General features: G+C 43.7%; 2 protein-coding genes across 2 annotated transcripts in view; one reads left to right on the top strand and one right to left on the bottom strand.

Moving 5' to 3' along the window:
• The window catches only part of LOC136838174 (zinc finger protein 420-like), a 30,563-nt gene extending 12,019 nt beyond the window's left edge, over positions 1-18,544 (top strand). The window contains exon 2 of the mRNA XM_067103051.1: positions 11,414-18,544. Coding sequence (XP_066959152.1) covers positions 11,700-13,586 — 1,887 coding nt within the window. The 5' untranslated portion in view covers positions 11,414-11,699 and the 3' untranslated portion in view covers positions 13,587-18,544. The remainder of the gene's footprint in view (positions 1-11,413) is intronic.
• The window catches only part of LOC136838168 (uncharacterized), an 864,161-nt gene that overhangs the window by 573,557 nt on the left and 270,430 nt on the right, over positions 1-20,174 (bottom strand). The window lies entirely within an intron of this gene.

Below are 20,174 nucleotides of genomic sequence, written 5' to 3'. Positions count from 1 at the left end.
CAAGATTTTGGACGCCAGGACGCTCTTGCAGCTGGGCGCCAGGATGCCAAGCGTCAAGATTTTGGATGCCAGGATGCTCTTGCAGCTGGGCGCCAGGACACCAAGCGTCAAGATTTTGGACGCCAGGACGCTCGTGCAGCTGGGCGCCAGGACGTCAAGCGTCAAGATTTTGGACGCCAGGACGCTCGTGCAGCTGGGCGCCAGGACGCCAAGCGTCAAGATATTGGACTCCAGGACGTTCTGGTCGAGAGCTCTCATGGTTTGGAGGCAGCAGCAAGTAAACAGGACGTCGCCACTTCGGTTACTGGACAGCATTCGGAGGAGGTAGACGACGATCTTCCTCCTTCACAAGATATTCCTCTTGAAAACGTTTCCGACGAAGAGGAACAGAAAGATCAACACCCCTCGTCAGACTTGAAAAGGTTGATGAAAGTTTTTTCGGAACTTTTTCCGGACAACTTCGTTCCGGCTGCTCCTCATTCTCCACCCTCGGAATTCACGCTCAAGAAGACTACTAAGAAGGCTATCTTCACGAAGATGATTATGTCTCGTTCCTCCAAACGAGCTTTAAGAGTAATGGAGGAGTGGATGAACACCAAGAAGGACCAAGGACGGACAGTGTTCTCTTTTCCCCCGGCTAGACTAGCGTCGAGATCTAGCATTTGGTACGAGACTGGAGAAGCTCTTGGCCTGGGAGTTCCTGCCTCTTCCCAGGGGGACTTCTCGAGTCTGGTAGACACTTCTCGCCAAGTAGCCATGGGCAAATCTAAGGTTTTCTGGTCTCCTTCGGAAATGGATCACCTCCTCAAGGGAATCTTCAGGGCTTTTGAAGTCTTTAACTTTCTAGACTGGACTCTGGGAGCCTTGGGAAAGAAGACGGAGACCATCAAAGATTCGGACACTGAAGAACTAGTTCATCTAATGTCTTGTATGGACAAGGCTCTCAGGGATGGAGCCAACGAACTGGCAGCTCTCTTCTCTGCGGGAGTCTTGAAGAAAAGGGCCCATCTTTGTATTTTTCTTTCCATTGGGGTTACGCCCATCCAGAAGTCAGAACTCCTTTATGCTCCTCTTTCTACCCACCTGTTTCCACAAGAATTAGTGAACGAGGTCTCTTCAGCCTTAGCTCAAAAAGCCACGCAGGACTTTATCACCAAGACGGCTAGGAAAGTTCTGCCAACAAGCTTCGCTCCTCAGAAGGTCAAAGGAGAAGCTCCTGTGTTTCAGCCTTTTCGAGGCAGAACCCTCAGTAGAGGGAATTCTAGATCCGCTGTCAAAAGGGCTACGAAAAGAGGCTCTAGACAAGGGAGAAGCAGGGTCTGAGGAAAGTCTCCTTCAGACAGCAGTAGGAGCCAGATTGGCACACTTCTGGCTAGAATGGGAGAGGAGAGGAGCGGACTCATGGTCCATTCAATTGATCAAGGAGGGGTACAAGATCCCTTTCCTGAGGAAGCCCCTTTTAGCTACAAGGCCGATAGACCTTTCGGCCAATTACAGAGTGAAAATCAAGGCGGAGGCTCTGCAACAGCAGTTTTTCTCTGTTGCTGCAGAAACAGGCAATAGAGAAAGTGGTAGATCCAGAATCTCCAGGATTTTACAATCGTTTGTTCCTGGTTCCCAAGAGTTCGGGGGGATGGAGGCCGGTGCTAGACGTGAGAGCATTCAACGTGTTTGTTCAGAAGACGAAATTCACGATGGAAACAACGAAATCCGTTCTAGCAGCAGTCAGACAGCATGACTGGATGGTATCTATGGATCTTCAGGATGAGTATTTTCACATCCCTATCCACCCGAGCGCCAGGAAATACCTGAGGTTCGTTCACGGGGGAGAAGTTTTCCAGTTTCGAGCCCTTTGTTTCGGCCTAAGCTCCGCTCCTCAGATTTTCACGAGATTAATGACGTACGTAGCTGGAATGCTTCACACAAGAGACATCAGAGTCTCCTTATATCTGGACGACTGGCTCCTCAGAGCTCCTTACTACGCTCGCTGCCTGGAGGATCTTCAGACAACTCTTCATTTATCAGAAGGACTTGGCCTGTTGATAAACAGAGCGAAGTCTCAGCTGACCCCATCCCAAGATATTCAGTACCTTGGGATGAGGATTCAGAGTCAGGTTTTTTGAGCTTTTTCCATCGGTATCAAGGACGGAACAAGCATTAGAAAAACTTCAGAAATTCTTAAGGAAACGAACATGCTCGGTGAGGGAATGGATGAGTCTGCTGGGGACCCTTTCCTCTCTAGAGCAGTTTGTCTCCTTGGGAAGACTGAACCTTCATCCGTTACAATTCCATCTAAATCGGAACTGGGACAAAGACAAGGAACTAGAGACAAAGTGCATCCTCATTTCGGAGCAAGTAAGGCATTATCTAAAATGGTGGAATGATCCCCTCAAGCTTCAAGAGGGCCTTTCCTTGCAACAGAGGAACCCAGATCTAGTGTTGTTCTCCGACGCGTCGCACTCGGGATGGGGAGCAACACTGGGAAAGATGGAAGTCTCGGGCTCCTGGACCAGAGAACAAGTAAAGTGGCACATCAACCAGAAGGAACTAACTGCTATCCTTCTGGCTCTGATAGAATTCGAACACTTAATGGAGAACAGAGAGGTGCAGGTCAATGCTGACAACACGTCAGCGTTGGCCTACATCAGCAAACAAGGGGGCACTCTCTCCAGGTCTCTAAACGAGACAGCAAGAGAACTTCTTCTCTGGGCAAAGGAGAAGAATGTCAAACTAGTAACCCGCTTTACCAAGGGGAGAAAAATGTGAGGGCAGACATTCTGAGCAGAAAAAATCAAGTCCTCTCAACAGAATGGACGCTACATCAGGACGTCTGCAGAAGCATGTGGCGACTTTGGGGACGTCCGTGCATAGATCTCTTCGCCACAGTGCAAACGAAGAGGCTGGAAACTTACTGCTCTCCCGTACCAGATCCCGAGGCGACATACATAGACGCGTTCCTGATGGACTGGTCCAACTTGGACGTGTATGCATTTCCCCCTTTCAAGATAATACACAGGGTACTGCAAAAATTTGTGTCACACGAAGGGACCAGAATGATCCTTGTGGCCCCTTACTGGCTGACAAGAGATTGGTTCACAGAGGTACTGGAATGGATGGTGGACATCCCGAGGAGCCTACCTCAGAGAGTAGATCTACTCAAACAACCCCACTTGGAAAGATATCACTAAAACCTCCAAGCGCTACAAGTAACTGCCTTCAGACGATCGAAAAACTCACAAGAGCTAGAGGTTTTTCGAAGGAGGCAGCTGGCGCTATCGCAAGAGCAAGGAGGTCATCCACCATTAAGGTATACCAATCCAAGTGGGAGGTATTTAGAGGATGGTGCAAGAACAACCTTGTGTCCTCTTCCAGTACCTCTGTAACCCAAATAGCGGACTTCCTGCTACACCTTAAGAGGAAGCTTAATTTTTCTACCTCTACCATTAAGGGGTATAGGAGCATGCTGACAGCAGTTTTTAAACTTAGAAACTTGGACCTGTCAAACAATAATGATCTCCAGGACCTACTCAGATCCTTCGAAACTTCCAAGGAGAGAGTAGAGAACTCACCAGCATGGAATCTAGACGTGGTCCTGAGGTTCCTCATGGGGATTAGGTTCGAACCCTTACAGAGAGCTTCTTTAAAGGACCTCACCATGAAAACTCTTTTCTTGGTCAGTTTTTACACAGTTGAAAAGAGTTAGTGAGATACAGGCCTTCAGCAAGAATATAGGCTTTAGACAAGGCAAGGCAATCGGCTCACTGCAACTAGGATTCCTTGCAAAAAATGAACGCTCATCACAAGCCTGGCCCAGAGCGTTCGAGATTCCAAATCTTACGGACATCACAGGGGAGGAGAGAGAGAGAGTCCTATGCCCGGTAAGAGCTCTAAGGCACTACCTGGATAGGACAAAGGACTTAAGAGAAAATTCAGAAGGGCTTTGGTGCTCAGTCAAAAAGCCCTCTGTGCAGATGTCGAAGAATGCTCTGTCTTATTTTATCAGACAGTTGATAAAAGAAGCACATATGGAATGTAGCGAGATGAACCACAAGATTCTGAAAGTGAAGACGCACGAGGTCAGGGCAGTAGCAACCTTTGTAGCATTTAAACAGAACAGATCCCTGCAGAGTATCTTGGACACGACCTTCTGGAGAAGCAAGTCAGTATTTGCCTCTCTCTATCTAAAACAAGTCCAAACATTATACGAAGACTGCTATACGCTGTGTCCATTTATAGCATCAAATTCAGTAGTGGGAGAGGGGAATTCCCCTACTATCCCATAAACCAATACCCTTTTTCTTACCTTGGAATTAAGAATTCTTATGGTTGTTTGCGAAGGCTGGACGCAGTCTTCCGCAATCATTGGGATGAGAGTATGGTCGATTTGTTCCTTGGTAGCGCCCGGAACAAGGGTATTGAGAGGAGGTCTAGTCACATAGAGGTTATACACCGGTTGACAGCCCCTAGAGATTTTCAGCCCCCTGGATGGATCGCTGGATCTCTTAAGGAATGCAGACATAATGAGGGAAAACATTGAAGTCAGCTTCCTTAACAGGTAGGAACCTAGAGTTGTTTTGCAACTTTAATTATATTATAATTCCAACGATGTTAGCTGTCTCTGGCCCTCCACCAAAGGTGTCAATCAGCTATATATATAACTACCAGGTAAGTTAGATGTTTAAAAATGATATTTTCATAATAAAATAAATTTTTGAACATACTTACCTGGTAGTTATATATAATTAAATTCCCACCCTCCTCCCCTCTAGAGATTAGGGGCATGGAAGATCTGAGGAATAGTTGGAATGGTTCCAGGTACCTGGGTAGAGGGCGCACAGGTGGTTCACCTGACTACCGATCAGCGATTGCCGCGAGTTTTTGAAATTCTGCCGTGACGTCAGGGACTTAAGCTATATATATAACTACCAGGTAAGTATGTTCAAAAATTTATTTTATTATGAAAATATAATTTTTAATAATAATAATCCATCAGTCCATGGGATCGCTTGCATTTCACAGCAGGAGACTGCCCAGTGTCTCTTGTGAGCGAGAGATTTTTCTCCCCACACAGCATCAGAGATGTCTGGATACCTGCGTCAGTCCTCTGCCACAGTTTACCAGGGGAATGGGGCGTCTTCTGTGGTTTGTGTCATAGATGGGGTCTATCTCCGGTCGGAGCTAGTATTCATCAGGTAACTGATTTCATCGTCTTTCTTTGCTGAGAGAACCTCCTCTGTGTCTCAGCTGTAAAGGGCCATATGGTCGCCCTGGACCTAGTTGTACATCTGAAGGGCATGGATATCTCCTCCTTGCTGGAGATATCTTTGATGATAAAGAGCTTCAAAAGGTCTTGCCCACCCAGGGACCTTAGGCCCCCTGCGTGGGACATGACTGTTGTACTTGGGAGCCTGACTCATGCACCATATGAACCCTTATGAGAGTCATCTGACAGGGATCTGACCCTCAAGACCATTTTCTTGCTGCACGTACACAGGTCTCTGTGGAGACCCATGTCACGGGGATTCATGGGTTTCTAAGAATCCCAGTGTCATCCATACCAGTTCCGGTAAATCATCTTCACGGGCTGGTGAAGGTCCTTCTACTGTTGCACGGGGTCCCACGGACTCCCGTGACAACAGTTAGTGCTCACGGTCCATGGCTGCAGACCGTGACACGTACGTATGAGAGAGTGAACCCACAGCATGCAGGCGCTGCCTCACCCCCTACACATTCCCGCAAGGAAGCAGTGCCAGTGTCCTGGAAAGGTGAAACTGGGCATCGAGCCTGCTCACCTGGGAAAGCGATGGCCTCAAGGAAGACAGTAACACTTCTTCGGGATAGCCCCTGCTCACGTATGTGTGAACTTGCACAGTCATGTGAGTGTACACGTTCATGTGAGTGGATCCGCTCTCCACTGGACAGCCCCTGTGCATGTTCACGTAATCAGGTATGCTCCTGTAGACCTGTGCATATGCCATTACTGTGGGTTAACATCCGCTCAAGGCTTTACTCTCCTGTTGCTTGCAGAGGGAGTCTTCTGGCAACAGGAGTCAGCGGCACTGGAATCAACTGCCATGGCAGCATTCCAGGCAGTCTCTTGGATGGATCAATGGACACTGTCCGTGTCTAAGATCTCTTCCTCATCTTCTAAGAGTTCAAGGACTTCTGAAGAGGAAGCCATTTTCAAGATACATGCTTTCTGGAGGTAGGGCCATTTCGTACCTAGCCCACCAGACAGCAAAGCTGCAGGTAAACTTGGTGTTGAAGAGGAGGGACTCTGTCCTGACTCGAATCTCCCAAGTTCTTTTGGCCTTAAGGAATGGACCGTCACTGGGTTCCACTTTTCTCTTCCCTACATAGCAAGTGGATGCCACGATAAACAGACGGATGGCTGATAATAACGACCGTCTCATCCACCAGGCAGTGGCAAAGACTTCCTGGCCTTAGCGTGCCACTGCAACATGAACTTCAGGTCAGGTTGGCGCTTCCTCTACAGGTCCTAAGAAGTCCCAGGCTTCTAAGAGCCCCTGTAGGAATACCCAGTTTTCTTCTGCTCCCATTAGGAAAGGTGTACAACAGCGGCTCTTCAGCCCCCTTCTCGACCTGGTAAAGGGGGTAAGGGTAAGAATAAGGGAGAAGGATGCTAGGGGCAGTGTTCCTCCCTGCATGCTGCCAATGGTGGGGGTTGCCTGTCGAGCCATTGGGCAACATGGCAGCGATACGGAGTGGAGACCTGGGTAGTAAATGTTCTTTGGGAAGGATATTTACTTTCTTTCGAGCCTCAGCCACCTCTCACCAGTCATCCAGCCTATCTCCAAACTTACGTTACAGGCTTCTCGAAGTATCTCACCCTCCATGGGGAGGTGAAGGCGATACTGCAGAAGGGCGGTCTGGAAGTCGTGATAGATCAGTCTCTGGGCTTCTACAGCCATCTCTTTCTGGTAAAGGAAGCTTCGGAGGGATGGAGACCGATCGTAGATCATTCTTCCCTAAACTGATTTGTTTGCCAGACTCAGTTCACAGTGGAAATGACATGCTCAGTGCTTGAGGCCATTAGGGAGTCCAACTTCATGCTTACGGTGGAGCTGAAGGATGAGTATTTCCAAGTACCAGTCATCAGTCTTCACGCAAGTACCTCCTCGGGGAAAAGGCATACCAGTTCAGGACACTTTGTTTCGGGCTTTCAACCACTTCCCAGGTGTTCACATGGGTGTTCACCCTTGTTTCGACTTGGGCCTGTTCACACAGGATACGTCTTTTGAGATATTTCGACAATTGGCTAGTCCTGGCGAGCTCTCTTTCGCAGTTGCTCCAGGACAGGGATCACATCCTAGAGTTTTGTCACACCCTGGAAGTTGTGATAAACTTCAAGAAGTCTGATCTCATTCCCAAGCAGGGGATAATGTACCTGGGCATGCTGATAGATACAGCAGCAGTGAGGGTCTTCCCCTCAGACTCTCATAGCAGCAAGTTCAGGGATTTGGCGCGATCGTTCCTGTCCTGGCAGGAAGAGAGCTTGGCAGTGGCAAGTCATTCTCAGTCACCCTTGGAGAAGCTGGTCCCTCATGGGTGGCTTCACCCTCATTCCCTTCAGTGGAGAATGAAGGAGTTCTGGTCTCTGGCAAGGGACTCGCTGCAACTTCCCATTCCTCTTTCAGAGAAAGTGAGTCAGTACTTAGCCTGGTGGCTGGATGACAGGAACCTTGTAATAAGAGTATCTCTACACATTCCCTCTCCCTAGATGCTTCTGTTCTTGGATGCATTGAGAGAGGTGTGGGACGCACACATGGAGAAGTTACTGGTTTTGGGCGTGTGGGATCAGAATGACAAGTACCTCCACATCAATATCCTGGAACTCAGGGCAGCCTTCTTGGCTCTCCAAGGGTTTCAAGATCGTGTGATGGGGCACTCTGTGGTACTGATGAGCGACAATACCATGGTAGTGGCATAAGTCAACAAGCAAGGGCGATTGTTATCCCTCCAGCTTCACAAGTTGATGGTGCAGATACAGAAGTGGGCGGTAGCAGACTCAGTGGAGTTGTCAGCCAGATACATTCCGGGCAAGAGGAACGTAGTGGCAGACAAACTCAGTTGTCAGGGTCAAGTAATAGGCACAGTGTGGTCCCTACACCCAGACGTCGTGTATAGATTGTTCAACCTGTTGGGATGACCAAAGATAGACCTGTTTGCAACCTGGCACAACTGAAAGTTGCTGGTGTTCTTCTCGGTCATCCTGGACCCATGGGCAGCAGCAGAAGATGCCTTTCAGCACCCATGGAACAATCTTGAAAGGTACCTGTTTCCGCTGTTCTGTCTGATTTTTTTGGTGATCAACAGGGTAATGATCACCGCAAATCTCAGAATGACCTTGGTGACTCCCAAGTGGCCACATGCCGAATGGTACTCAGACCTGCTAGCTTGCTATCCAAGGCACCAAGAGAGATTTCTCCCTGGCACGGCCTCCTTTGCCAGCCGCACATTGAGAGGTTCCACCAGTCTGTAGCGTCCCTATCTTTTCATGGCTGGAGACTATCCAGCATCTCTTGCAAGCAAAAGGATTTTCTCGTTGAGCAGCGGTGGAGATGTACGGATACCTTCACGTCCCCTGCACCTGTGTACTGGGGAAAATGGGCCATCTTCTGTGGTTGGTGTCATAGATGGGGTATCTCTTCGGTCAGAGTTACTATTCAACAGGTAGCGGACTTTCTCATCTTCCTTCACTGAGAGAAGCTTCTCTCCAACTCATCTGTTCAAAAGCCACAGGGCCACCCTTGGCCTAGTCCTGTGCCTGAAAGTCTTGCCCTCCCAAGGAACTCAGGCCCCTTGAATGGGATGTGAATCTTCTTCTTCAGAGCCTGACTTGTGCTCCATACGAACCCCAACAAGAGTGATCAGACAGGGATCTGACCCTCAAGACTGTCTTCTTGTTTGGCCTGGCATTGGCAAAGAGATTAGGTGAACTACATGACCTTTCTTTTGATGTTAAGCATACAGGGGATAGGGATCTATCACATTCAAATTTGTCCCAGAGTTCATAGCAAAGACTCAGAATCCTTCGGTACCTGACACCAGATTTAAGTCCTTCTTGATCCCCTCCCTAGAAGACTTTGTTGGTAATGATCCAGACAAGATGTTACTATGTCCAGTTAGAGTCTGCGGTACTACCTTAAGAGGACTCGACAGCTCAGGCAGGCCTGGGTGTTGATGACTCTTCGTTAGTAGTGGCCCAACCAAGAAAGAATTGTTCAAGAACACAATTTTTTTCTGGCTTCTTGAGACAATCAAAGGAATGTGCTCTACATCTGACAAAGTAGACAGGAGTATGTTCTGAGCAGACCTCATGAGGTTAAGGACATTGGTCCATCCCTTACATTCAGGAAGAACCTGTCGGTTCCACAGGTACTAAGGGCGGGAGTGTGGTCTCGAAAAACCACAGTCACATCCTTCTACCTTCAGGACGTTGCCCATGGGACCATGGATACTTTTTCCTTGGGTCCTGTGGTGGCTGCTCAACAAGTTGTGTAGCTCACTCAGTTCCCCTAGAGGGAGAGGTAGCATCTCGCCTAAGGTGTTCAGTTGCAAAGAGAGAGTGTGAGTGAGTTACTGGCCTCATCCCTTTTTTTTTTTTTTTTTTTTTTTTACCCTACCCCGCCCGTAGGGCAGAGAAACGGTTGGCAAACCATCACTTGCTGGATGAGCGTGCGATGCAGGTAAGCTATATAACTGTGTACTGTACCCTGTCTACAACCTATGAGTCTGTAGATTAAAAGATGCAAGTCCTTCCCCTCTCTGTAGCAAGCAGAGAGGGGCTGACAATAAAACAAAACCTGTTGGTTTTATTAGCCTTTTATTTTCTCCTACACTATGGGTTCATCCGAGCCCTTTTTGAATCAGGGACATTATACTGTACATACCCATCAATTCAAAAGGCCCAGAAGTGTGGCAGTTGAACATCACATACGCTCAAAAAGTCAGAGGCACAGGACTCCTACATCTGGTCTACATGACCAGGAAGGAGGCCCAGGTGAGTTGAACTACCATTTGGTTCAGAGATTTACTCAGAATCCTCCCACCAAGAAGTAAGTCTCCCAATGTAAAGACCCAAGGTATGTATACTTGTAGGAAGAAACTACAAATTTTTAAAGTAATTTGTATTTTTCCTAACATACAAACCTGCAGGTCTTTACAGAAAAGGCCCACCTCATGCCACCCCTCATTCTGGTACCTGGTCTGAAAGGTAAAGTGAATGCATAATGATGTGAGTGGATGGGACTCCCACCCTGCCGTCGATAGTTAACCACCTTGTTTAAAGTTAACGGCCGTTTCCCCAGCTTACGCTGCAATTATATCCATCAGGTTTGTATATTAGGAAAAATACAGATTATTTTAAAAATCTGTAGTTTTTCCACCCTCGCAGCATTGAAAACCAAAAGGCTTTTTACTGTATTCGTTTTTATTTATGAATGTATAAATTTATGTAGATTTTGGTGGGCTGGAGTTAAATGTTGATACTGCCAAGTCGCAAACAGTGCATATGCAGATACAGTAATCGCGGAAATACTGTAATGTGAAATTTTCTTTGGTATACAAAGCAAAACTTTATATCATATATCTCCCATCTCAACCAGTCCTCATTGTCTGTCAGGCCAAAAGAAGAAGTGCTTGGTGATGACATGTGAGTGAGGGGAATTCTCTTACTCACTCTTCTTAACCACCAGTTAACCCATTTCCAACTTGTACTGAAAGATACTCCTTCATAAAAAGCTCTGGTTTGTATGGCTCTGAAAAAATGTCATATTTGAGGAAATGCAGCAGCACATTTAACCTTCCAAGACTGTCATCTGTGTTTCTGGTCTTAACAGCTACTCATGTATTGTGTCTACAGTAACAGTTGGTGACACTAATTTGAAAACTTTCATCCCTCTTGAAATTACTACTCAGTTCACCCTTCCTATTTTTTCTTCTTATTGTCTACTGCATCTGTGGATAATATGGTCTTACGTATAACTGGATCACATATAATTAAGCATTTACTGCATACTGTACCCTTCCTGCTGTTACCCCAGAAAATTGTTATGCTGGTCTCTTGCATTTTCTATTCTTGGGCTTTGATTTGTTAATAAGGAAATGTTCATAAGTAATACTGTAATGTTAAGCTAAGAAGGTTTACAGATGTGAGAGGGTGGGAGGCAATTGACTGATAATCTATTGTTGCATTGTTGCCTCAGGAATGTTTTGATGCTGTGTCTGGACAACATTTGATTAGATTGTATTAATATTTGGATAGTACTGTCAAATGCACACCTTGTTAATTGGCCTGAGATCTTTATAGGAACCTGAATTAAATTTTATTTATTTTGCTTCAGTTGTGGTATTCTGTTTCCTAACTCTGTGTTGCATTCTTTGATTTCAGATTCTCCCTCAGAAGAGCCTTCCTTCCTTCGTCAGTTTTAAGCAGCTTCAAGATTTTGGGAATGAATGTAATGTTACCAATGTCAAGTCTCAAACTACAAGAAGTAAAATATGTTCTGAATATTAGATTCTTACATCAGCAATGAAATCTGGTTGTAGTCCTTCAAGATATTGTAGAACTTAATTTATGACAGATTTATTGGATAATAATTTGTAAACAATTTTGTCTTAAGAGTTGTCAGTTGAACACATTGTCATTACAGAACAGGGCAGGACAAAAGGCTAAAATGAGTCCAGAACATTCCCTAGAATTACCTGTGAAAAGTGAAACTGAAGGTGCCTTATCACACCCTTCCATAAATCAAGAAAACAGCAACATGGCTGCCTTTAGTGAAACCAGTGATGGTAACTTTATGTCTCTGGATCCACTGATGGACATCAAAATAGAGCCAGAGGTATTCTGTGAGTCTAATGAAGATGGTGAATATTCATATGAAATGAATTCAGTAGTGAATGAAAAAAATCCACTAACCTGCAAAAAAGAAGTAAAACAAGAAAGAAGGAATAGTCAGACTGGAGAGAAGCCTTTCAGTTCCACTGACCTTGAGAAAGCATTTTACAAGAAAATTAATCTTACAAGTCATATCACAAATTCTACCAGAGAGAAGCCATTCATGTGCAAGGAATGTGGGAAAGCATTTTCCTGTAAACAAAATCTTACAGTTCATATGAGAATTCATACTGGAGAGAAGCTATTCATGTGCAAGGAATGTGGGAAAGCATTTTCCTATAAACGAAATCTTACAGTTCATATGAGAATTCATACTGGAGAGAAGCCATTCATGTGCAAGGAATGTGGGAAAGCATTTTCCTATAAACGAAATCTTACAGTTCATATGAGAATTCATACTGGAGAGAAGCCATTCATGTGCAAGGAATGTGGGAAAGCATTTTCCTATAAACGAAATCTTACAGTTCACATGAGAATTCATACTGGAGAGAAGCCATTCATGTGCAAGGAATGTGGGAAAACATTTTCCGAGAAAAGAAGTCTTATAGCTCATATGAGAATGCATACTGGAGAGAAGCCATTCATGTGCAAGGAATGTGGGAAAGCATTTTCCCAGAAACCACATCTTACAGCTCATATGAGAATCCATACTGGAGAGAAGCCATTCATGTGCAAGGAATGTGGGAAAGCATTTTCCAGTAAAAAAGATCTTGGATGTCATATGAGAATGCATACTGGAGAGAAGCCATTCATGTGCAAGGAATGTGGGAAAGCATTTTCCTGGAAACCATCTCTTACAGCTCATATGAGAACCCATACTGGAGAGAAGCCATTTGTGTGCAAGGAATGTGGGAAAGCATTTTCCCAGAAACCACATCTTACAGCTCATATGAGAATCCATACTGGAGAGAAGCCATTTATGTGCAAGGAATGTGGGAAAGCATTTTCTGAGAAACCAAGTCTTACAGTTCATATGAGAATGCATACTGGAGAGAAGCCATTCGTGTGCAAGGAATGTGGGAAAGCATTTTCCAAGAAACCAAATCTTACATGTCATATGAGAATACATACTGGAGAGAAGCCATTCATGTGCAAGGAATGTGGGAAAGCATTTTCTGAGAAATCAAGTCTTACAGCTCATATGAGAATGCATACTGGAGAGAAGCCATTCATGTGCCAGGAATGTGGGAAAGCATTTTCCAAGAAACCAAGTCTTACAGTTCATATGAGAATGCATACTGGAGAGAAACCATTCATGTGCAAGGAATGTGGGAAAGCATTTTCCAAGAAACCAAATCTTACACGTCATATGAGAATACATACCGGAGAGAAGCCATTCATGTGCAAGGAATGTGGGAAAGCAATTTCCGAGAAATCAAGTCTTACAGCTCATATGAGAATGCATACTGGAGAGAAGCCATTCATGTGCCAGGAATGTGGGAAAGCATTTTCCGAGAAACCAAGTCTTACAGTTCATATGAGAATACATACTGGAGAGAAGCCATTCATGTGCAAGGAATGTGGGAAAGCATTTTCCCAGAAACCAAATCTTACACGTCATATGAGAATACACACTGGAGAGAAGCCATTCATGTGCAAGGAATGTGGGAAAGCATTTTCCAGGAAACCAGATTTTATACATCATATGAGAATTCATACTTGAAAGAAGCCTTTCGTGTGCAAGAATGTAGTACTGTAAAGCATTTTCCAGGAAACATCTTATAATTCATTTGAGAATTCATACTGGAAAGTAGCCATTTACAGTAAACCCTGAATTATCTGCCATAATATATCCAAGGCTCCTGTGGAGATTAGAAATTTGTGGATATGGCAAGAAAACACTTCCTGGATGTAAAATGTCAATTATTTGGAATGAATCTTACCCACTGTTAAAGTTAACTTATATCTTTGTGCCATTATGTGTGATCATCATACAGAATGAAAAAAATAAAGCTTGACGAGCCCGCTAGGACTCTCTGTAATCACCTGTTTCCCACCAGGTGGCGTTTGATTGTTTACGGTCTTGTCAGAATTCTTTATGCTGTGTCCGTATGCAGATAGTATGAATTGCCACTAGTAATAGTTATGATGATTTCTGGCTAATTTTCTCCTGTATGATATTGTGCTTGTTTTCTGTTTTTGCATTATGTCATCCACAACAAGCAGAGATGAAAGCATTTGGCTATACAGGAAAGTGTTTGTGAAAACCGAATTTCTTGGTTGTGCATGACCACGTAGCCTATATGTTAGCCTAGTTGTTGAGGCATGAGTGTGATTTTCTTAATGTGAAGATAATGAGTGATCTGAAGAGAGGATGAAAATTTTGTGAAGTATCGGAAGATGCTGGAGGCGGATAGTTTAAGTAGACAATTAGTTAGGGCACACCATAAGCTCACTCAGTCTTTTTCTTTTGTCTTCTGGTGTCGCTTCTCCTCCTCCTCCATTAGCCTACCTGGTAGCCTAGGTTAATTCCTCTCTCACTCCTGCTCCACCTTCTTTTGCTCCCTATGTGGTTCAGGAGGAAAATAATAGGTAATTGAGATATATTCTTATATTATGGTTAGAAATTTGACCATATACAGTATATTAGGGCAAAGATCCCCCCATCGTGATAGACCTTTTTCATTTTCCTCTGCGAGAGAGAAGGTGTTGGAGCCTTAGCTTCTGTCTGTAGCCCACCCTGTGGACTTCCCTGGGTCCATTGCTCTTCTCCGCAGACAGGGAACCATGGCCTGTCTCGGGACTAAAGGTCTGTGCCCATTGCCACCTCGCTCAGCTGTCTCTGGTTCGGGTTTGGTGCGTTGTCCGGATGAGTTGTTTGGTAGTTTGGCACTCTCATTCGCTGGCTTGTGTCGTCTGTTTTAGGGAGAGTGTGTGAACTGTAGAGTTATTTAGGAATGCAGACACTTATGTTTGTCTGAGCAGTTCTGAGCCATGCATTGGGCTTTTTAATCATTTGCTCACCTGGTATCATCCCCTGAGAGGACAATAACCCTCCCCCCCCTTACTCAGCTTTCCCCTGTGTCGCCTCGTATTCTTCACCTTGTGGCAGTTATTCCTTTTCGTAATAGTGGCTATGCCTCTTCCACCGCTTACTTATTTAGAGTGAGTTAGCATGGTGATAGAACAGCTCTTACTCCTCGGTAATTGCCTCATAAGTGTTGTGCAGACAGCACTGAGTGTCATCACAGTTACGTGGTAACGTCATGCAAGAATCCTCTACCTGCCCCACCCAGATATCTAGCACCTGTTCACTCCGTCCGATGCTTACTACCGGCATTCTGTAACATCTTTGATAATGCTCTGTGGTATGTCACCTTCTTTGGCATTTTTTTGCCTCACCAACATTGTCTGTCGATTGCCATTTTCTTCCATCATAGTTCCTCCATTTAGACTTAGGATTTCAACCGTGATTTGATTGATTCTCATTTAGTACTTAAACGGTGCATAGCTCACGTTGTTCCATTTTCACTTCCTTTTGCCAAAGATGAATCCGTCAACCAGTGCTCTTTAGTTTACCTCTACCTCGGCTCCTGTTAAAACGATTAAGAAGTTGACAGTGATTAGGTAAGGTGTGTTATCATGAAAGTGGAGCCTGTGGTAAATGGATGAACAGTCGAAAGAGAAAGCTAGGAAGCTGTTTAGTGTTGAATAGTTACTTGCAACTGTGTTTGTAGAGTGAGCTCTTATGAGCCAGCCAACCTAGACGATGTGCCAGCATGTTGGAGGCTTAATCTAAACAACAAAGGCGATCTCGGAATTGTATACTTTAATGGTAGTTCTTGGTTCTCAGATGCTACTGCATCTATTTCCAGTTTTTGAAGCTGCTCAAGATGTGGGTTATGACTTACATTCAATATACATTTTTTCACCTTCCTCTGTTCAACTTGCAATTTTCAAGTTCTTGGACCAAGGAAGTGAAGACTCCTCTAATAGTTAAGGTACATCTCCTCTAATAGGTAAGGTACGTTGGCCTAATTATGAGGTGCAAGTTCCTTTGAATCCGGTATTTCGTTCTTAGCACTACAGCTCAATTACTGCAAGAGTATTACACGTGATTCTGTTATGTATATACAGTGTATATGCATATTTATATGCACAGTAATATTTATGCATGCATATATGGATATGTCTGTATATGTAAGTATGCATGTAGATACATGTTAAGAGATAATGATGATGATAATAGTTATAAATATCAGGCCCGAAGAGGCAGTTTCATGATGATTCATCTCCTCGATAGACCTACTTCCGAGGCTGTTGGGAGGAATGTCTTATTCCTTTTACAACTCAGTTGTAGTAAAGTAATGGAAACAGTTGTGTACAAATCATTTAAAGTAGCCCTGCTCAGCCATTAGTAGCTGTTTTTGACAGTGTCCCATCATTGTCTCCTTAACCCCTAAGTGTTTAAGGCCATCACCTAAGATGTCTCGAATCAGGAGATTAGAAACTTCTTAGCACTACCTTTGAAGTCTTCCCTCTAGTGTCTTGCCCCTACGGCTTTTTTTGTATGTGAGTTCCATATAGAATTTCCCAAACCTCTCTCAAGTTCTGCTTCAGGAGTGATCTTGCTCTCATTCTAAGTGGGAAATTACACGTTGCGATAACTGATGTTCTGAACTCCCAGAAGTGTCTGTCAAAGCATCAGGAAGAACCTTTGGTAGTGGTGGTTCTCAGGAAAGGATACTTTGTACCTTTTCTACCCCTATCAACTTCTGATATCCTTCTCCCCACACTCTTCACACAGAGAAGTTCAGAGTTGGGAGGGGTAAATTAGACAGTTGTTATGCAACGAGGCCACAGAGCCATGGGCATTTCCAGCCTCAACCAGTTTGTATAGTTGAACATTGCTTCTCTGGCCACACTAACCTAGCATCGTCATTCAATGTGGTAGTCAGCTAACTTTAACAGTAGGTAAGATTCATTCCAAATAATGATAATTTCCATGATAAAATCAGTTATTTGGATATGTACTAACTGTTAAAGTGGAAACCCACCCAGCCTCTTCACTTCTTAGTGGGTGGTCACGAAGAATTCTGACGAGAATGTAAACATTCCAACGCCACCTGGTGGGAAACAGGTCATTACAGAGACAGTCCTAGTGGTTACCCAAGTGTTATTTTTTTTTTTTCTATCTTGCATGCCGATCGTACCAAATGGCAGGAAGATAAAAGCTAATTGTAACAGTAGGTAAGTATCCAAATTATATCATGAAAATTAAAATTTTTTTTTTTTATTTTACTTGTTTTGTGATTACAGTGCTGTACAGTATATGCTTATAAACAATACAGAATACCCTACAGTACTGTATACAAAATGAAAACCAGACTGTACAATACTGTTTACTGAATAAATGTATAAAAAATTAACATTGAAATTCTCTCTCTCTCTCTCTCTCTCTCTCTCTCTCTCTCTCTCTCTCTCTCTCTGTTACCAGCAAACAGACAGCAAGTGTGTATTGTGATTGACTTCAATATGATGCATATGTGTACCTAAACAAGCACATACATAGTGTATGTATACACATGCAAAGACAGACACTGATAAGTAAGACAAAATTTGATGCAACATGACTGGGCAGTTTAAATTGATATATTTTTTCGTAATGTGTTCCTCAAGTTTTTCAATTCACTGGTATTGCAATTTGAGAAAAACCCTTACTTAATATAAAATCATTTTGTTCATAAATTTAAGAGTCACAAATTCATTGTAACTTTTGGAGTTATCCGTCAGAGGGGGAAATGGAAGAGAGAGAGAGAGAGAATGGGAGGACAAACAGAAGCAGCCAACGAGAGATTGAAACTTCTATGACATAGTCATGACACTCAGCTACTCAAAAGTAATAAAAGAAATGACGTGCAATGACATTTCTGATTTTTATCCAATAACAGTCGTGAAAGCTCTTGCACAGATAAAGCCTTGCCCAGCCCTCCCCATTCAGGTCTCCTGGCCCTCTTGGACATTTATTTCCTAAGTCCTCACTTAGTCCAATAACTAAAGAAACTAGTGACTGTTGTGCATGTCTTATATGTAAGTCCTAGTGATGGTATGTATCTTATGTACCTGATCTGTGCAAAAAGTAAGCTTGTGTGTCTTTCATGTGAGCCATAGAGACCTTATGTAACTCCTCAGCAACTTGATCAGTTTTCAGTGATACCATGTACAGTACAGGGAGTCCCCGGGTTATGAAGGTCTCGACATACGTCGATCCGATCTTACGACGCTAAGAATTCTTCACTTTTTCATTTTTGTAATTTTTAAAATATTAATTACTGTGTTTATTGCCAATTATCATTTTTATAATTTTATATTATTTATCGAGACTGTGTTTGAAATAAAGAATACAGTGTTGTTATTAGTATAATTATTATTAAGATCTGACTTAAGGCGGATTCTACTTGAATCGCTGCCTCAGGAACAGATCTCTGTTGTAACTTGGGGACTGAATGTATTGCTCATGCTTCTCTTTTGTAGTATCGAATACAATTTGAATCACCTCACAGCATTTGATAAGCTGACATGCTCCTATGTTTTGTATCAAACCAATTGTATTTTTATACACTTATTTTTGTACCCTCTCGCCACAATGTTGGCCTATCAATAAACCCTACATTTTTGTAACTAATTCTTTTTTTACCATTTCAAGTAAATATTGAAGTATTATCAGCATGTGGTGTACTATTTACTTGTAACTACCATTAAAGTGACCTTGTACTGAATAAAAACAAGCAGATTTTCCCATAACCCGAGAAATAATCACCTTCTTCAAGAGCTTTTCCTACAGAGGAATAAAACTGTACATTTTTCAAAACAGGAATTCTGTTGTCATCTAAAGGATGGACTCAAATTTGTATTTTTCCCAACATATAAACCTGAAGTCCTATACTTAGGGATTTAGCCTGCAGACGATTGAACGGCTGTTCGGCTTTTCAGACACAGTCAGTAACTACCGGTTGGGGAGGGAAGCCCTGCCCACTCATCAGGGCCTAATCATCACCCTTTCAGGCCCCGATACTTGCATAATAAGGGGCCCCTCCCTCACTCTTCCTCTCCCCCTGGGAGCCTCACACCACCACCTCCATCCCAGGCCTCACACAATTCAAGTGTCCAACCACAGGCGTCAGTGAAATATTAGGAATATGTCAACTCAATTAGTTTGTATGAATTCATTGCAAGAGTAAGTGGAAGTACACAAAATATAGTGGATCATCAGTTATTAAAATAAAAAAATAAATAACAATAGTGATGTTATGGGAGTATGGGCCCCTTGAGCATCCTTCATCCTTTGCTTTTGTTTATTCTCCAAAAAGAAAAGTTAAAAGAAATAAGCTGCTGTCACGGGCCCTGGGAAAGTAGTACCCTCCCCCCCCCCCCGTGCTTAGGCCCTGCCTCGTCAGTCTGTACTCCACTTTGCCTTTTGGCCCAGGTACCAGAATAAGAGGTGGCTGAGGTGGGCTGTAAATGCAAAGACCGTCAGGTTTGTATTTTAGGAAAAATAGAAATTACTAAAAAATTTGCTTTTTGTTCCTACACAAATAAAAGCCTTCATTCTTTACATAGGAGATTTACCTATTGGTGGTGGGAGTCTGGGCAATTCTCTGAACCGACTGGTTGGTTCTGCCCAGCCGGGAATACCTTCCTGGTCTGGAAGAGCTGAGGAAGGAATCCCACACCTGTAGCTTGTTGGACATCTGGGATGTTGCAACTGCTAGACCTCTGGGTTTCTCCTCCTGTTACAACTTTCAAACCTTCCTTTGGCCTAAATTCTATAATCCATTCAATTTTCTCTCTCTCTCTCTCTCTCTCTCTCTCTCTCTCTCTCTCTCTCTCTCTCTCTCTCTCTCTCTCTCTCTCTCCTATGGCTTGCTCTACAAATTACAGGCAGATTTAGGAACAAGACCCTGTGCTATCATGAGGCCAGATCAGATTAACCTGCAGATACAGTTTTAAGAGGTGTGAAATAATGGGCAGGAGGACAGGTACTGCTAGTTTATTCAGAACGCAGGTCTCTTATAAAACGACATGCGGACGTCACACAGAGGAATACAATAAAATTTAGGTGACCTGAGCTCAATTACTCTTGGTAATAATTACAATGGATAAATACAAGTAATGTAAAAAGTGAGTTCACAAGAATTGACATAACAACATTCTAACACATGCGCAAAGGAAGCAGATACAAATGAATTAGTAATAGATACATATTTACACAGGAAAAATATGGCTAATTTCGCTTGACCCGATCCTATAG

Source organism: Macrobrachium rosenbergii, unplaced genomic scaffold (genome assembly GCF_040412425.1).
Source record: "Macrobrachium rosenbergii isolate ZJJX-2024 unplaced genomic scaffold, ASM4041242v1 171, whole genome shotgun sequence".
NCBI classification, from domain to species: domain Eukaryota; kingdom Metazoa; phylum Arthropoda; class Malacostraca; order Decapoda; family Palaemonidae; genus Macrobrachium; species Macrobrachium rosenbergii.
Note: the sequence above shows the minus strand (reverse complement) of the source record. Positions and strands in the feature narration are given on the sequence as shown.